Here is a 16,403-nt window from a genome sequence, read left to right on the forward strand (position 1 = left end):
TAGAGCAAAATCTCATTATTAGTACATCACCAGTTCAGAACTGTTTCCCATAATTCTGAAACAGACAAATAGACTAGGCTGGCTGGCTTTTATTCTAGCGCTGTGGTGGGGAGTATATAAAAATAAACAAAATTGAGGAAAAGTTATTTACCTGCTGACCATCATGCTAAACTAACAAGAATAGTTAAGAGTTAGGGCTCTGAAGACGGACAGATCTGTGGGCTTAAATCCCAGCTCTATCTCTATGATCTCTGCGGTTTAGGCCTGAGGTGACAAGAAATAATAGAGACCATTTAAATGAGCACATATCCTGTGCCAAGTAATCTATTAAGAACTTGATTTACTTTATCTCATGAAATCCTTACCACAACTTTGACATAGTTAATAATATTACTATAATTTTAAAGATGAGGAAATCAAGGCTTAGGTTAAATAACCATAAAGATCACAGTTTAAAAATAAACAAGACTTTCCTACAACTCAACAACAAAAAAAACAGATTAATAAAGGGCCAAAGGACATGAAGAGACATTTCTCCAAAGAAGATATACAAATGGCCAATAAGCACATGCTTGATATCACTAATCATTAGGGAAATGCAAATCAAAATCACAAGGAGATACCACTTCACACTCATGAGAACAGCTATAATAAAAAATAAATAAATAAATAACAAGGGTTGGCAAGGATGTGAGGAAATTGGAACCCCTATGCATTGCTGGTGAGAATATAAAATGGCGCAGCCACTACAGAAAAGAGTATGGTGGTTCCTCAAAAAAATTAAACAAAGAATGACCATATAATCCAGCAATTCCACTTCTGAGTATATACAGAAAATGACTGAAAGCAGAGACTTGAACAGATATTTGTACACCCATGTTCATAGTAGCATTATTCACAATAGCCAAAAAGTAGAACCAACTCAAATGTCCATTGATAGACGAACGGATAAACATAATGTGGTACAGACACACAATGGAATATTATTCAGCCTTAAAAAGAAAGGAAATTCTGACACATGCTACAACATGGATGAACCTTAAGGACGTTATGCTAAGTGAAATAAGCCCGTCACAAAAAAACTAATATTGCATGATTCCGCTTACAGGAGGTACCTAGAATAGCCAAATTCATAGAAACAGAAAACAGAATAGTGGTAGCCAGGGGCAGCGAGCGGGAAGGGGGTAGATGGGGAGTTAGCGTTTAATGGGTATAGAGTTTCAGTTTGAGAAGATGAAAAAGTTCTAGAGATAGATGGTGGTGACAGTTGCCCTACAATGTGAATGTACTTAATGTCACTGAACTGTACACTTAAAAATGGTTAAAATGGTAAATTTTATGTTATGTATATTTTATCACAATTCAAACAAGAAACAAGACAAATATTTTAATCCCTTACTTCTCCCCAGAGACCCAAAAATACCCCATCTAGTAAGGTTGGATGGGTATGTCCCTCTGCCTCTGAGAACATTTGTGGTACAAATTAGCAGAGGGATTAGTAAATTCACAATTAGCAATTTATCTTTAATAAATGTAATAAAGTAAGCAAGTACATATTCTGCTCTTAGCACTTCCCTCACACAGAGCAAATAATCTTGCTGTCAGAATTTTTCCATCAATGAATTATTTATTCAAAATATCACTAAATAAATATTGCAAATTGTATGTGCATGAGTCATAAAGATTAAAGTTCATGTGCTAAACAAAGAAATAGATTACTAACTCATTCATTTTACTAAGACCTAGGTAGCACTTTTATTTAAGCTACCAAACTGTACCTGTAAAATAACAGAAATACCAAAGTAGGAGATACATTTTTACCACATCCTCTGTTTCACTGCTTGAAATGAGTAGAACATTCCAATAATTGCCCAATTTTTGTCTTGAAAAGACTCTGAGCACTGCATACAATACTCTATAAATTTATTATTAACAATTTTTTAGAAATCATACCATATTCATGCGATGCTCTAATGACAAATACACCACCCCCAAAAGAAAGAAAAGACCAGGATTAAAGCATTCGCTATGAGCCTAATTCAGCCACCATGTAGACTGTATTCTGAAGGTTTGAGTTACTCTGGGGGTGGCTGTGCAGGGAGAAGTGGAAGGGCCCAGAGGTGTCTGGAATTCACTTTATTTCACAGCAATGATTTGCAAGTCATGAGATTCCTGAGAGCTTTCTTTCTTTCTTTCTTTCTTGGAGAGCTTTATTTTTTCAACTTAAACCTTTTTTCTCTGTATTGGTCTCTAAAATTCATTCTGCAATGCATTTCGTCTACATTGATTTTAGTCATTATTCACCAGGTTTGTAAGAAATCTAGGCACAAGACCAACTGCGATCATTCTATCCCCCCCGGTCCACCATCTGACTCTGTTTTTCACGGGGCGCTCTCCTGCACTAGCAAAGGCGCCACTGAGGAAGGGGCAAGGGTGGTGCTGCCCCTGTACCAAAGTCTGTTCACTGCACTCACCTTCCCCTGGGCTCACCTTCCACTCGCATTTGCATACTAGAGTAAAAGACGGTACTTGTATTCTCCTTGTTTGCCACAAGTTTCATAAATGCAGAAGAATCTCAATCCAACAGAGTATGAGGGAATTTTTTGGAAGAAAAATATAAAGTTGTCAAAATGATAATGTCACAAAGACAAAATATTGAATGGCTTTAAAAAGTGAAAGAAAAATAAGACATATGGCCTTTAAGAACAACACTAAGATTTTTTAAGTTATGCATGAGGGAGAAGGAAAAGAAGACATACGGCCTTGAAAAACAGTAGCAAAATTTAAAAATATTCTGCATGAAGTCAGAAAGTGTTATTGTTAGTGATAAACATATGAAGGCCAGAGTTCAGTTTATAGACAAGGAAGTGTCTGTATATTTTTTCTCTGTAATAGGATATCATGTTAAGCATGTTCAGTTACACTGTCATTCATTAACCTGGGATTATTCTCCGCAAAGAAATGATCAAAGAATTCAAAGTTCAATTCTCCTAGAAATTCAAGCCAGTCTTAGTCTATCTTTCAGAAAGAAAGAATCCAGTGAAGTCTAGATAGGAAAAAAAAAGGGAATACACCTGGGGGTAAATGGGTGGTGGCAGAGGCAATAAAAGGTATTGTTCCCTTCCTGGAAGTCTGACATCAAGCAGAATAGTAACACTATATTTAGTTTTCCTCAAGCATACCTATTTTATTAAATGCTTCTTGTAGCTCTTCCAGCTCCTCCCGAGAAATGGTAGTGGTACTGTTTTCCATCTTTGGACAGGAAAGACTACCTTCAGGTCTTTATATCTAGGAAAAGCAATGTAATAAAAAGAACATGAGCCTTTTGGAAACATTGATCTGAGCAATACAGAGTACACGGGCAGTAAAATACCTAGAAGAAATCACCTAAGAGGTCTGGCTAACAAAGAACAAATAGGCATAGATCCCCCGGTACTGCTCTTTCCCAGCACAGGTCGGCCAGACAATAACTGAGATTCAGGAAAGGGAAGAAACGCTGTTTGCACACCCTGTGCTTACAAGGGGCATAGCCATTTCTCAATAGCCTGTATAACTGTCATTTACATTTTACTCCACTTTTTTAGTAAAATAAGCATTTTAAGTTGGAGAAAAGTGTAGCCTTTATAAATATAAAGGATGCAGTCAGAAAGTAACACTTTAAGATATGAATAATGTCCACAAAAAGAATAAAGGAAGCTAGAATCTGATCATCTTGGGATGGAGTTTGTGGCTTTACTGTTCAGCTTTATGATACTCAGCCACTGCCACCTCCTTTCCCTTTTCCTGTGCAAGGTCATTCCCAGATCGGTGGGGCCCTTCTTACTCTGAACAGGCGAGACAAACTAAAAAGAAAGAAATGATGTAAAACTGGGTTGTAAGAAAGTAAGCAGGTGGTATTCATCATAGAAAGAAACTGGTAACAAATGCTCAAAACAGAAAATTTAAATTATCCATAATCCTACTATCCAGAAATATCAACTAGTATCCTTCTGTTATCTATACCTTTCTGGTCAACTTTTCAAGTGCACCTGTGCCTTGTATGAGGGGTGGAAAAAGTGGGTATACTATGTTATAATTTTTTTGTACTAATACATTGTATATTTCCATGTTCTGTATCAACATAATATCTAATGGCCACATATTACTACATCATAACTTATTTGGTAAATCCCTTGTTTCAGGGTATTTGCATTGCTTCCAGTTTTGCATCATAAATGATGCTGCCAATGAACATCCTTGTAGATAAATCTCTGTACATATCCGTGCTGATTTCTGTAAGATAAATATCTCAAGGTGGAATTACTTACATTTTTAAGGCTTCTGATCTGTAGCAGGGCAACTTTTAATTTTAAAATGACATAGTGGTTTGGCCATTCGATGTAAAGCAAAGATGAATACAAACTGTCTTGTATTCCTCTTATATACACCTAATTACATTAGAGAGTTCATACGTATTTCAGAAAATAGATGAAAATAAGTGTTTTATAAGATAATAAGAACTGAAGCTAAGTAGGAAAGTCTTTTTTTATACATTTATATTTATATAGGAGGTTCATCATCATCCCTGAACATTTCTAACTTTTCAGGGAAGCACATTTTTGAAATATATATTAAAATTTTTCACTAAATCATTTAAAAATCATACTAAATTGTATGAAGTGCTCTAAGAGTATTAGCTCATTTGTCATTTGTGATCTGTATACCAACTTGTTTAGGGTTTTTGGTGTTCTTTCAAAATGACAGTTTTCTATCTCTTACAGTTATTCTGGCGCCTGGCTCTAATTAAATCTTTTGGTTTTAAAAATATATACCATTGCCCACTAATTAATTCTGCACTGTTTTAAAAAGAAATTTGAAGAGCTTAAGTCAGTGGAGTAGGAAAAAGGGATAACGGGGGCCGGCCTTGTGGCTTAGCGGTTAAGTGTGCGCGCTCTGCTACTGGCGGCCCGGGGTTCGGATCCCGGGCGCGCACCGACACACCGCTTGTCCGGCCATGCTGAGGCCGCGTCCCACGTACAGCAACTAGAAGGATGTGCAACTATGACATACAACTATCTACTGGGGCTTTGGGGACAAAAAAGGAAAAAAAAAAGGAGGAGGATTGGCATGGATGTTAGCTCAGGGCTGATCTTCCTCACAAAAAAAAAAAAGGGGGGTAAATGGAATTCTTCTTCTTCTTCTTCCCTAGATGCAGTTTCTTGCATCTTAGCATTAAATGTTCACACTGTATTGAATTCTCCCTCTTAGAACATTCTTCTGAATTTAAAACTATTTACAGGCATAATTCTTTTGTGTTGAAAGCGATTTAAAAGTCCTTTTAGGATTTTTAAGCATAATCCTCCACGTCTGCAAAATGCTAATTCTGCCATGGCTGGCTTCGAGTCTCTGTGGTTTTGGTCACCCTGCATATCCTTTCCCATATTCAAAATGGTTTCTATCCTTTGCCTCAAATTTTAAAAATAGTGGTCCAATTTTAGCATTTGCACTCCACAGAAAGGCTGCAAATTAACAGTCCTTGTGTTGACCTGGCATTTGAAATGATAAATATACCTGGGGTTCTATTCTTTGCTCATGCCTATTCAAATTTGCATCATTTGTTAATTAAATAAAATATGTTTATTCTCCCAGAAGCAGGCAAAACTAGCACATAAACTTATTGAAAAAGCAATTTACCCATACAATTATGTTTCTTATTTTTAAAACTCTGTTTTTTAATAAATATAAAGAAGCTGAGCTTCAAGTCCTTCGGAGTGAAACAAACAGAAAAATACAGAACAATCTTCAAGATATACTCTTAAAAGAACAAAGCAAGGTGCAGAAGAGTAGTATCGTGGGGAAGGGCAGCTATATCAGTTGTATGTTTATAAAACATTTCCCAAAGAATATGAGGTAACAGTGATTGCCTCTCTGGGGGAAATGGAGGATTGGAGGCAGAGCGGGAAAGGGGCTTACTTTTCATCACATACTTTTTTTTTTTTTTTCATTTTTTTAAACTATAAGCTTACCCAAACCAAAAATAACTGAAAAACAACAGAGGCAATTGTAGTAAAACATTGACAAAAATAAAATCGATACTAGTGGTCTGAAGGTACATATTACTGAATACTGATAGATAATAAGATTAATATTTACAGTACCTATTTATATGTTACAATTTCAAATAAAAGCACCTATATTTCCTTACAAAGAAAAATACTATGATTAAAATAGTAAAATAATTTATAGCTTACCACAAAGGTATGAAGATTTAGCAGCAGAATGGTTAATGGACCCTCTTTTACAAGTACAGACTCACGCATACAGTATCGATATTTTTCCGAGTATTTGCAAAATTATGAAAATGTTAGGATTCTTCAAAAACTAAGTACAGTATACGATGCACCTTAACAGGGACTTTGACCTAGTACAATAAACTTACTGGGAGCAACACATACTGTTGGCTAAGAAAATACAGTTGTTTGATTTGATAGATCAAAGACTGTTCTAGTTATATGATCCCCAAATAAACTACTTACCATGATGTTTTTCAATGAAAAAAATGTTTCTGCTACAAAAATACAGCCCTGACTTTTAAAAAATTTATGGAAGAGAATGTTTATCATCAACAAAAATTTCAAAATAGTATGTAATATTGTAGAAGAAAAGCCCAATGACCCTATAACTAGTGACCTCGTGTTTATTTTCCTTACTAGTCCCACACTCAGATGATTAATGAGCCATGCATAGTCCTAAGTGCCTTGTGTCCATTCTCATTTAATCCTCACCATTCCATGAGGTAGGTCTTGTCCCCATTTTGGCAATTGAGAAAGGGATGCGTCATGAAACCGAGTAACTTACTCAAGGTCTCAAAGTGAATAGCCTAGCCAAGCTGTGGCAGAACCCAACTGTCTCAGGGTTCTGTCTCAGGGCCCTCTAGGCCAGGATGCTCTGCAGTCTCCCAAATACATTCTGATATCAAGACATATAAACATATAAATATGTATTTGTATAAGAATTATACAATAATTTACATAATACATTAAGCATATATTATAAACTTGAGAAATAAGAAACTGCATTTTAAAAGGAATCAGCCTCTGTAACATTCTTTGTAAAGTTTCAGGGAAAAAATTCCAGCTAGATCAGCTCATATTTATCACGCACATAACTTGTGAGTCTCAAAACACTCTAGAATACACCACTACTAGAATTCACTTTGCAATTTTAGAAATGAAGAACACATCACTTAACCAGTACCCAGACACTTGGCAGTGAAGCACACATACCTGGATGCCTGAGACAGAGAGGTGCCTGAGACAGCTCAGAAGAACAAAGTTTTCCAAAGTCAGCCCTGAAAGATGCAGCCCAGAGGCAGCCAGGATCACTGACCAGCGACCCACCAAGGGGGCAGGTTATGCTGAATTCTGTAGATAGATATAGCTTCCCATGGATTTCCACATGTGCCCTATATTTCTTCAATAATTCCAACATTGCTTTCCTCCTCTGCTTTTTTTTTTTTAGCCTATATCATTTTAAGTGGAACCTTCTTTTACCAGTTAAAGTCTTTTTTTTCCTCTTCTAACCCTCAAGTGTACCCTGACACAACCAAATATATATTTGGAAAGTTAAGGAATATATTCTAAAAATGAAGTTCTCAATTTAGATGAAACTGGATCTGATCTTTTATCCTCCCTCAAATTTCTAACTTCTTTGAGCCTTTAAAAGCTTTACCAAAATTAGTCTAAGTAGCCCTTTATGACTGGCGGGTTCTACAGCCCTCCTCAGAACAAGATTTTGATGCCTTTCTGCCAACCCCAACGCTCCCAACCGGGAGGGACCAGAGCTGTCTTTAGGGACAGCTTTGGCTTCCTTGCTATTCCATTTTCCCTCCTCCCACAGTAGCCCTCGCCTAGGTCACTGTAGACTCTGAGTGGAGGCAGCCACTGACCCAGGTTAGGCAGTTCTCCTCCTAGTCTATCCTCCACAATTCCCTTCTTCCCGTACCTTCTCTTCTCTGGGAATAGAAAAAATAATGGCAAATATTTACAGAGGGCTTTCAGTAGGCCGGGGTTATGCTAACCTCCTCACACACAGGAGCTCACTAGGTTTTCATCTGTTCTTCTACTGATACAACAAGCATCCTCCCTTGAAATGTAAATTTGAGGCCTACATAGATTAGGTAACCTGCCCAAGGAAGGAAAGCAAAATAAGAGATTCAAAATCAAATCTGTTTCCAGTGCCCAAGCTCTCAAATTTTCCACACAGTTCAATTATCATCCCTATTCTCTCACTGCCAGTATCGTAGGAGTTTTAAAGAAAGGAGAATGACTCCTTCACACTTCAGTATGAATGACTAACAAACCCCTAAAGTGTCAATTATTCCAACCACATTTATATTTTAAGGGCAAATGCCTGTCTTCTTTAGTAGAATAATGGATAAATACATTACTGTTTAATCAACAAAATATTTATACAACAGTAAAATAAATGAACTACATCTGTTTCTCAAAAACACAGTAAACAAAAAAAGCAAACTGCTTAAGGATACACACAGTATACCATTTACTGTAAATTATGAAAACACAAAATACTATATTTGTTTATGTTGCCATACATATGTAGTAAAGCTGAAAAACACATGGAAAAACACAACAAATTCAGAATAGCTGTTGTCTATGGAGAGGGAGGCAGGGGCACAGCTGGGGGCTGGAGCTGGATCTATTACTTTTCTTTAAAGATAGATTTGAAGAATTTATGGCAAAGTTTTAAGATCTGTTCAATGTGATCAGTAGTACATGGATATCGATTACATTGTTTCTGTACTTTTCAGTATTTTTTGTTTGAAATAATTCATAATATAAAAATTTTTTCATTCTTAAAGAGAAAAAGGATGCTTCTTAATCCAAAGCAATGAACCACTATTAAAAGAAACTCAGATAGTAAAAAGAATAATAAAGATGGTATAAGAATATGTTTTGAACAGGAGAGAATTTCCCAAAGCCCGTCAAGGTTTGCAGAAACGTTTTTAAAGTACCTCAGTCTGGAACAATCAAAATAGTTAATATTATTGTGGCAGAATAATTTATTGAAATATCAAATTGTGTTTATTCTTCATCCCCCCTACCCCACCAATTAAAGCACTACCTACCTCCTGCCTTGGTGATTCTGGCAGCACAGAAAGCAAAACCGGCCTGGAATCCGTGGTTCCGTCAGTCTTTGGGTAGAAGCGTAAACCTTTAGGGCTTACTTAGGCTGGGTGTCCCGGGAATGGGGCGGCAGGAGGAGGGTACCTCTGAGAAGCCACTAGATGAGGAAGACAGAGAAAGGGAGAGGTTATCCCGATGGGGAGGGAGGGAGGGACATCTGTGGACGCCAGCAAGGAGAACTGCTGCTGCAGGGGGACAGAGATGAGGGACAGACAAGGAGCAGCTGAACCTCTGCTGGAGGGATCCAAGGACTGAGCCAACGTTGTTTCCCAGGGAGCCACTGAGGACTGACGACTGAGGAGAGAAGAGCTTCCTCCAAGCCTTTGCTCTGCATCGGACCTCAGGACAGCAGAGGCTGAGGGGCAGATTCCAGGGGCCTAAGAAAGACTGGACAGTATTCAGGCAGGATGAGGCATCTCAGTCCAAATGAAGCTGCTTTAAAGAACATAAAGAAATGTGATATTTCTTTCAGACCTGACTTGTATGAGAAAAGCCTCAATAATGTTTCTCTGGAGAACTGACTAGGATCAGAGGTTCCAGAGCATTCCCACACCTCTGCTGAGCAGCAGCTCTACCGGAGTCCTGTGCCCTCCTCCTCCTCTTCACAAACTATTCTCCTGTCTCCCACTACAACTCTCCTCTTTCCCTGTTACTTCCTATTTTCAGCTCTCTAACATAAGTTCAAAGATCGCAAGGCCACTGGAATAAATCACCGTGTGAAAAAATAAACAGCTAAGAAATATAAATTAATTGAAGTGTTTTCTTTCTAGTTTAAAGAAAACCTGGAAGATATTCTCATTTTTCTGTGGTATTTCTAGCAATCTCCTTTTTCAACCACATTTCACAACAGGGAGCTGCATCATTCGTTTTGCAAAAGGCAAACATTCATATTCCCTATCAACCGTTAAATTTTTATAAGATTTTTTTTAGTTAAGTGGAACGTCCACTGACTCTCTAATATAAGTATGAATTAGGATACTTTTGGCTTTGTTAAATATTAGTCTCCTACTCTACACACCAGCCTGGACTGCCCTTTGAACAGGGCAAGCTATTAAATGGATACAATATAATTCAAATTTTTCCTAAGCATCCTTCTGCACTGAAAGAACTGAGCTCAGCTTTTTCATTCACTCTACAAGGGGCAGCTATGCTAGGTAAACTTTCCTATAAAGCTATCTATTTGATTGCCAACAGCCTGCATTTTTCAAACCCAAACTACTTAACAAAGGTAATTGTTATAAAGATTTAACTTGATTCTCAAATAAGCAAAATAACTTCCTAAGTGTCTGCGCAATCCTACATACCATAATTAGGTACCATGATGAAGAGGTAAGCCAGGTATAACACACTTGGGATGAAGTGACACCTGGTTCCAAACTGACTCTTTTGCAACCTCTTAAAGGGAGGTCTGTCCCTTGCCGCCACTCCCTACGTGTCCTTAACTCCTTCCCACCTGTGTGAGACATGATTGCCTCTGTCTTTACCTTGGTTCTTAGGCATTATTCAGTACACATACAGTGATTTATTCTTGATTATGTGTTGCCTTGTAATAGCCACATTTTGCTATTTTATTCTCATTCACCTTCCTAACTTCACTGCTTGCTCTTTGTAGGTAAAAGATACATAGTTTCTTCTTTTTATGTTCCCTTATTGTGTTATGTATGTGGGGAAAGTTTAGTAAAATTCATTAACAGTCATATTTCTCTTCACAGAGCAAGGATAGTACAAGGTGAAAAAAGGACCAAACACAACAATGGTTTGTGGGAAACGGGCCACCAATAGATGAGTGAAGAGACCTAAAGAAATTTTCCACACCTCAATAACCAGTTCTCTTCACTCACTCACCCACTTACTCATTATTCATTCAACAACAAGTTACTGAGCACCTGTTCACTGTGCTGAGTTTTAGGGGCGAAGGACTAATTTGAGGGCATTCAAATTTTTGAACCCACATGGCTACAGCTGGTGTTTTTTCTAAATCTTTCAAAATAATTTTTGTCAACTTTTTCCTAATCCTTTCACAAAGGAGTAAATAATATGGCCTTAATTCTTCCCTAGATGAATGTGCAAACACCCGATATATAAGCAAGGAAATCTGCTGGCAAAGCAGAGAAGCAGAGAGGACGCGCCTTCTCCCCGCTGCCTCACTGCCTGGGCCACCATCATGGTCGGTCATCTCCAGGAGCAGCCCCAGTCCTGGTCATCATATTCCTGTGCATTTGTACACTTGGGAACTGACTTGGGGTTGGCTTTTTGAGCATTCAGGGGCTGCTAGAGTTGCCACCAAGACCCTTCTACGTCCATTTACTTAAAAGCCCCTATATGTAGCCCCTAGTAAGGGAGTTTAAATTCATTCATCAAGTATTCAACAAATACCTACTATTTGACTGGACTAAGCATGGAGATTTAAAGATGAATAAGAATTAGTCTCTTCTAGAACTACACTCAATATAATGCTGATCAGGTTCAACTATAAATGCCTGAGAAGTTTAATTAAAACTGATTTTTTTGTAAGTGATATAAAGTAATCTTATGATTACTTCTCTTTGACAAACAAATTAGAATCATCCCCTAATTCATTTGCTGTTTAAATCTGGATTTAAAGAAACCTCTTTGTATACTCTGTATCATTCATTGTAGGGGTCATTCAGCTTATATCATACACGATTCTGGGTTGGAAGTTTCTGGACTAATTGTAGCCAAGGCAACTGCAACATATGGGATGGCAATATGAGAAAGAAGGCTCAAGTGTGTGTGTGTGTTTGCACATGCATGCACACAAGCACATGCACACATATGCATTTAAGAGAAAATAAGAATAAGAGAAAGAGACAGAGACCAAAGACGTCTGAAGAAAACAGAAGCAGAAGCTCTTGGAAAAGCATTTAGCATGTGAAGGATTCACTATGTGGCAAAACTGTCTCTTCATTAAAGCAAAGTATAAGTCAGAGGAGGGCATGACCCAAACCAGAATACCAATGTAAAAGCATGTGGTGAGTCAACAAGTATTTTGAGTCCAGAAATGGACTCAGACAAAAACAAAAAATTATATAGAAGGACTTGGAAAGAATAACTTTCCCAAGGAACGACATCATATTGAAATGGAAGCTGCCGGCACAACTCTGACCTTCACTACACTTTGTGTATGGGATTCGGTCACCCAACTACAGAGGTTCAAATGTTATTTGACTTGTGCAACTGAATGAATTGGTGTGAAGAGTTAGAGTTGCTCACTGAATGGTTAAATCAGCATGTAAAAAAAATGCATTTCTTCTCACAAGGCCCTTACTCCAGAGCTCTCCCCATGATCCCTGACTAACACCAAACAGGTGCCTACTCAGTTTTGAAACCCAAACACTTAACGTTCTAAGTGCAGAGGTGATGAAGGGATGGCCTAGGCAGAGAGGGACGATGTGTAAAGCTTGCCTCCTACTCTGTGCCCTCAGCTCCACTCAGACAGGGACACTAATGGATCTTCCATGCTTCCAATGGTACCAGCACGTAGGAAAATCTTTGCCCCTTTGTTAGCCAGCCAAGCCTAGCAATTTTTTTAGTTTAGAAATAGGAAATGGCATTAAATATATATATATAAAAGATGTAAGGTAGAGTTTACTGATCAAAGCTTAGGTCAAGAGTATCCATAGAAGACTGTGATTGGAACCATCTACAGATGTGAAAGAAAGGGGAGGACTTAGTGTCTTCCTGAAGCCTCAGGCTCTCTCTAAATTCAACACTAAATGAATATAGCTAACTTGTAAGATGAGGAAATCACAATCTATGAAGCGGAAATCAGCTCTTCTCAGGACCTGCTGACCAATGATGCCCCATGGCCCCAAGCTCAGCAACACTCCCTTTCCACAGCCCATGAGAATTCTTCCTGGTCCCTGAAGTCCTGGATGAGGAAAGAGGTCCTCAAATCTGACTCCCCAGCCTTCATGCTTTTCCTGATGTGTCTATGATGTCAGCCGGGGCTCTGAAAGCGGAAGCCACTGCTGGATTCCAAGGGACCGCTGCCAAGACGAATCAGGCCCATGGTTGCCAAATCTTCTGAGTTTTATAGGGAAGGCAGAAATCCATATTTTTACGTGAAATTTGATTTTTAAATTTGGCAAACAATTTGAATTATCATAAGGCACCATGCATGTCAGACTAGAATTCTGGCCCATTAATTTTGGTTCCTCACCTCCCTAATTCTAAGTTACTTCACTTAGCCTCCCAAGGGGCCTTGTGGAAATGTTGTGTGTTTCTCTAGAAGCACTGCCATCAAATCAGCTCATTCTAAGGGCCAGAAGAAAACATTTTGTCTCTTAATGTGCCAAAACCCAACCTCAGTTATGCACCACTCACCACATCCCTGATCTCAACGAGGGACATTCCAACGTCAGCTCCTCTAAGAGAAGAGGGGCCAGCAGGTCAGGAGCCAGTAATCACAGAGTCCTACCTCAGGTAACCGGATCTGCCCACCATCCCAGGCTCTTTTTCTTCTCAGTTATTATTTACATCCCATCTACTCTCTCCTGCCTCACCCCCCTTTAGGACTGCTCTGGCTCTCTGAGAAAATTCAGCACAAAAGTGTTACCCACCTTCCTATCACAGAATGTTACATCCCCATCAACACTTCAAGTGTAATTTCCTCAACGTGTTCTGTCTTCTTCTCCAACAACTATTTCCCCTCTTCTGGTAACAGCACCAATTTTAGTTTTGGAGTTTCACTCGTTCCCTGTAATCCATCCACGCCATCTGAGTGAAGCTCCAGGTCCAAAACAATCAGCACATCACATTCTCTGGCCTCAGTGATTCAGTTTAGGGATAGGTATATAACCCAATTGGAGCCAACAAGACATAAGAAGGCTTTTGTGGAACTGTCTGTAATGAGAGTCTCAAACACGCCCCGGGCCAGTATTCATGAGGAAATAGAAGCCAGAGCAGCTGCAGCCATCTTGCCCCCAGAAGGAGAGGACGTGGGGCTGAGAATGAAACCAAAACCAACAGGGCAGAAAGCAGAGCCAACGGGAGAAGAGAAAACACGACCTGGCAGGGTTGAGTCCTGAATTCCACTGCGCTAAAGCTTTTATACTTTTTTAGTTACTTGAAACAATACTTTTAAAACACCAGTTAAACTGGGTTTCTTTTGCTTGCAACAAAGAGTCCAAACTAATATACAAAGAGCAATAACAGACATAATTTATAAAAAGAAAATGGAAGGTGGGTCAATTCCTCAAAGCATAGGGAGTACTTGGACATCTTGATTTGGGAAAGAAAATTAACCATAATCATATTATCTGAATAAGCTTACATCTAGATAAGAAGCATTATTTTTGTCATAACTTGTATTTTACCACCACCACAGCTAATCCTAGAAATTCAGAGCATCAGTGAACTACAGGTCAGTCAGTTTATGGGCCCTCCCATGGCAATCAGCTGGAGATCATGTTCACAGCCTAAAGGCCTCCGGGCCTATGGCTTCTTTGTACCTTTTTTCCCTTCCCTTTATCCAGAAAGATTCTTCCTATTTCTCTCTTAATTCATCTCTAGCTAAAGATGACAAACAGAGTAGTAACACATTATGAGAAATGGCAGGTCTTCTTTTTTTGAGGCAGGGCAGGGCAATCTAGCTGCAATAATAAACATTCAAAGTCAACAAATCATTAAAATCAGGAAATTACTAATGCACTGTAGGTAGAGAGAAAAAAAGTAATGTATCCAATCCCTGACAGTAAAAAACTCTACATCTAAGACACTTGCAGGTTCATATAAGAGCCCACCAAAAACAGGCACCCCCAAGCATCAAGTCCCTGTAAGTTAGTTCAACTTCCAAAGGGGTACCTGGACCTCACTAGGACCCATACCATAATTTGTTGTGTGGCACAGTAACGTGCTTCCACAGAACAAAGTGAACAAGAAAGATGCGTGGCAGACAGGAATTCAGGAATGAATGAGGCTGAAAAAATAAACCTCTCCATCTATTCTTTTTTTTATTTTTTTTTAATTTTTTGTTTATTGTAGTAACATTGGTTTATAACATTGTATAAATTTCAGGTGTACATCATTATACTTCTATTTCTGCATCCATCCATTCTTATAATAGCGTTTTCATACATGGTCAGATACCTAATGTAGTTATGGCTTCTCAAAGAAATTGGCCTGAAATAAACTTTAAGTAGGAACATTAGAAATGACAGGTTTCTTTATCAAATCTATTTGCTGCTTTTATTGTTGTTTTGGACTTTCAGTTCACAGTAATTTCATCAGATGTCATCATACTGCTGTTCAAAATTACACAAGCTCCCAATTATTCTCTATTTTTAAATTCTAGAGGAGGAAAATATTCCAGAAGCTGATGTCTCACACAACTAAATTTTCTCTTGTCTTTTTTTCTTCCTTTAAACTATATTGCAAACAATTTCCTTCATCAGATTATGGACTCAATTTTAGCTAAACCTATGTCTCTAGACTCTAATCGTTCCCTATAACAATTCATGTTTCCCCCTATAATCTGAGAAAGGCCTTCTCTTTCTCCTGAGGCCTCTTCCTGATTGTCCCATAACTTTCCTTCATGTCATTTCCCGTCCCTAGAAACTCTCTTCTCTCACCTCCAAATCTTCACCTGCCCTCAAGGCACAGCTCAAATTCCATCATGACTTTCCTCATTGCTCTCATTTCATTTCAGCACATTTATTGAGAACATCTAAGGTGCTAGGTGTTGTACCAAGTGTTGGAGGCAATCAAATGGTGACTAACACATGACCTTGGCTCTGAAAGAATTTACAATCTAAACCACAGATGACAGAGATGGCAAACACACACGCCTCCCTCACCCACTGAGACGTCACTCACCAATCGCAGCTCTTTCCCACTAAGCGATGAGTGGCCTCCAGACCCCTTCTCAACATGGCCCCACACACAGCCCCTACTGGAGGGTCAGCTCTCAAAATGAACTAGAATGCCACCTCCAGAAGAACCACAATACAAGCTAGAATGAAATAAGTAGGAAAGGAAGTATCTTCAGACTGGAAGATTCAAGGAAGACTTGACAGAGAAGGTACCATTTGAGCTGGACCTTGAAAAATGAACAGGCAGAGAGAGAAACATGCAAATCCCAGCTAAGGGAGAAAATTCTCAGTGGTCTCCCTACAGAGCACTCAGTCTGACAAAACAGGGTTCCTAACTAAGTATCTGCATTGTATTACAGCATCTTTCATTACCTTGTAATTTTTA

At 38.6% G+C, this 16,403-nt stretch overlaps 1 protein-coding gene across 2 annotated transcripts in view; it reads right to left on the reverse strand.

Moving 5' to 3' along the window:
* PLS1 (plastin 1) overlaps positions 1 to 16,403 on the reverse strand; it is a 113,273-nt gene that overhangs the window by 47,731 nt on the left and 49,139 nt on the right. Inside the window, exons 2-3 of one of the 2 annotated variants that reach the window (XM_058551689.1) lie at positions 9,128 to 9,282; positions 3,183 to 3,288 (exon numbers count right to left, since the gene is read on the reverse strand). In XM_058551689.1, coding sequence (XP_058407672.1) covers positions 3,183 to 3,252 — 70 coding nt within the window. In that variant the 5' untranslated portion in view covers positions 3,253 to 3,288; positions 9,128 to 9,282. The remainder of the gene's footprint in view (positions 1 to 3,182; positions 3,289 to 9,127; positions 9,283 to 16,403) is intronic. The other variant, XM_058551699.1, reaches the window with a different exon arrangement.

The sequence above is a fragment of the Diceros bicornis genome, chromosome 2, assembly GCF_020826845.1.
Source record: "Diceros bicornis minor isolate mBicDic1 chromosome 2, mDicBic1.mat.cur, whole genome shotgun sequence".
NCBI classification, from domain to species: Eukaryota; Metazoa; Chordata; class Mammalia; order Perissodactyla; family Rhinocerotidae; genus Diceros; species Diceros bicornis.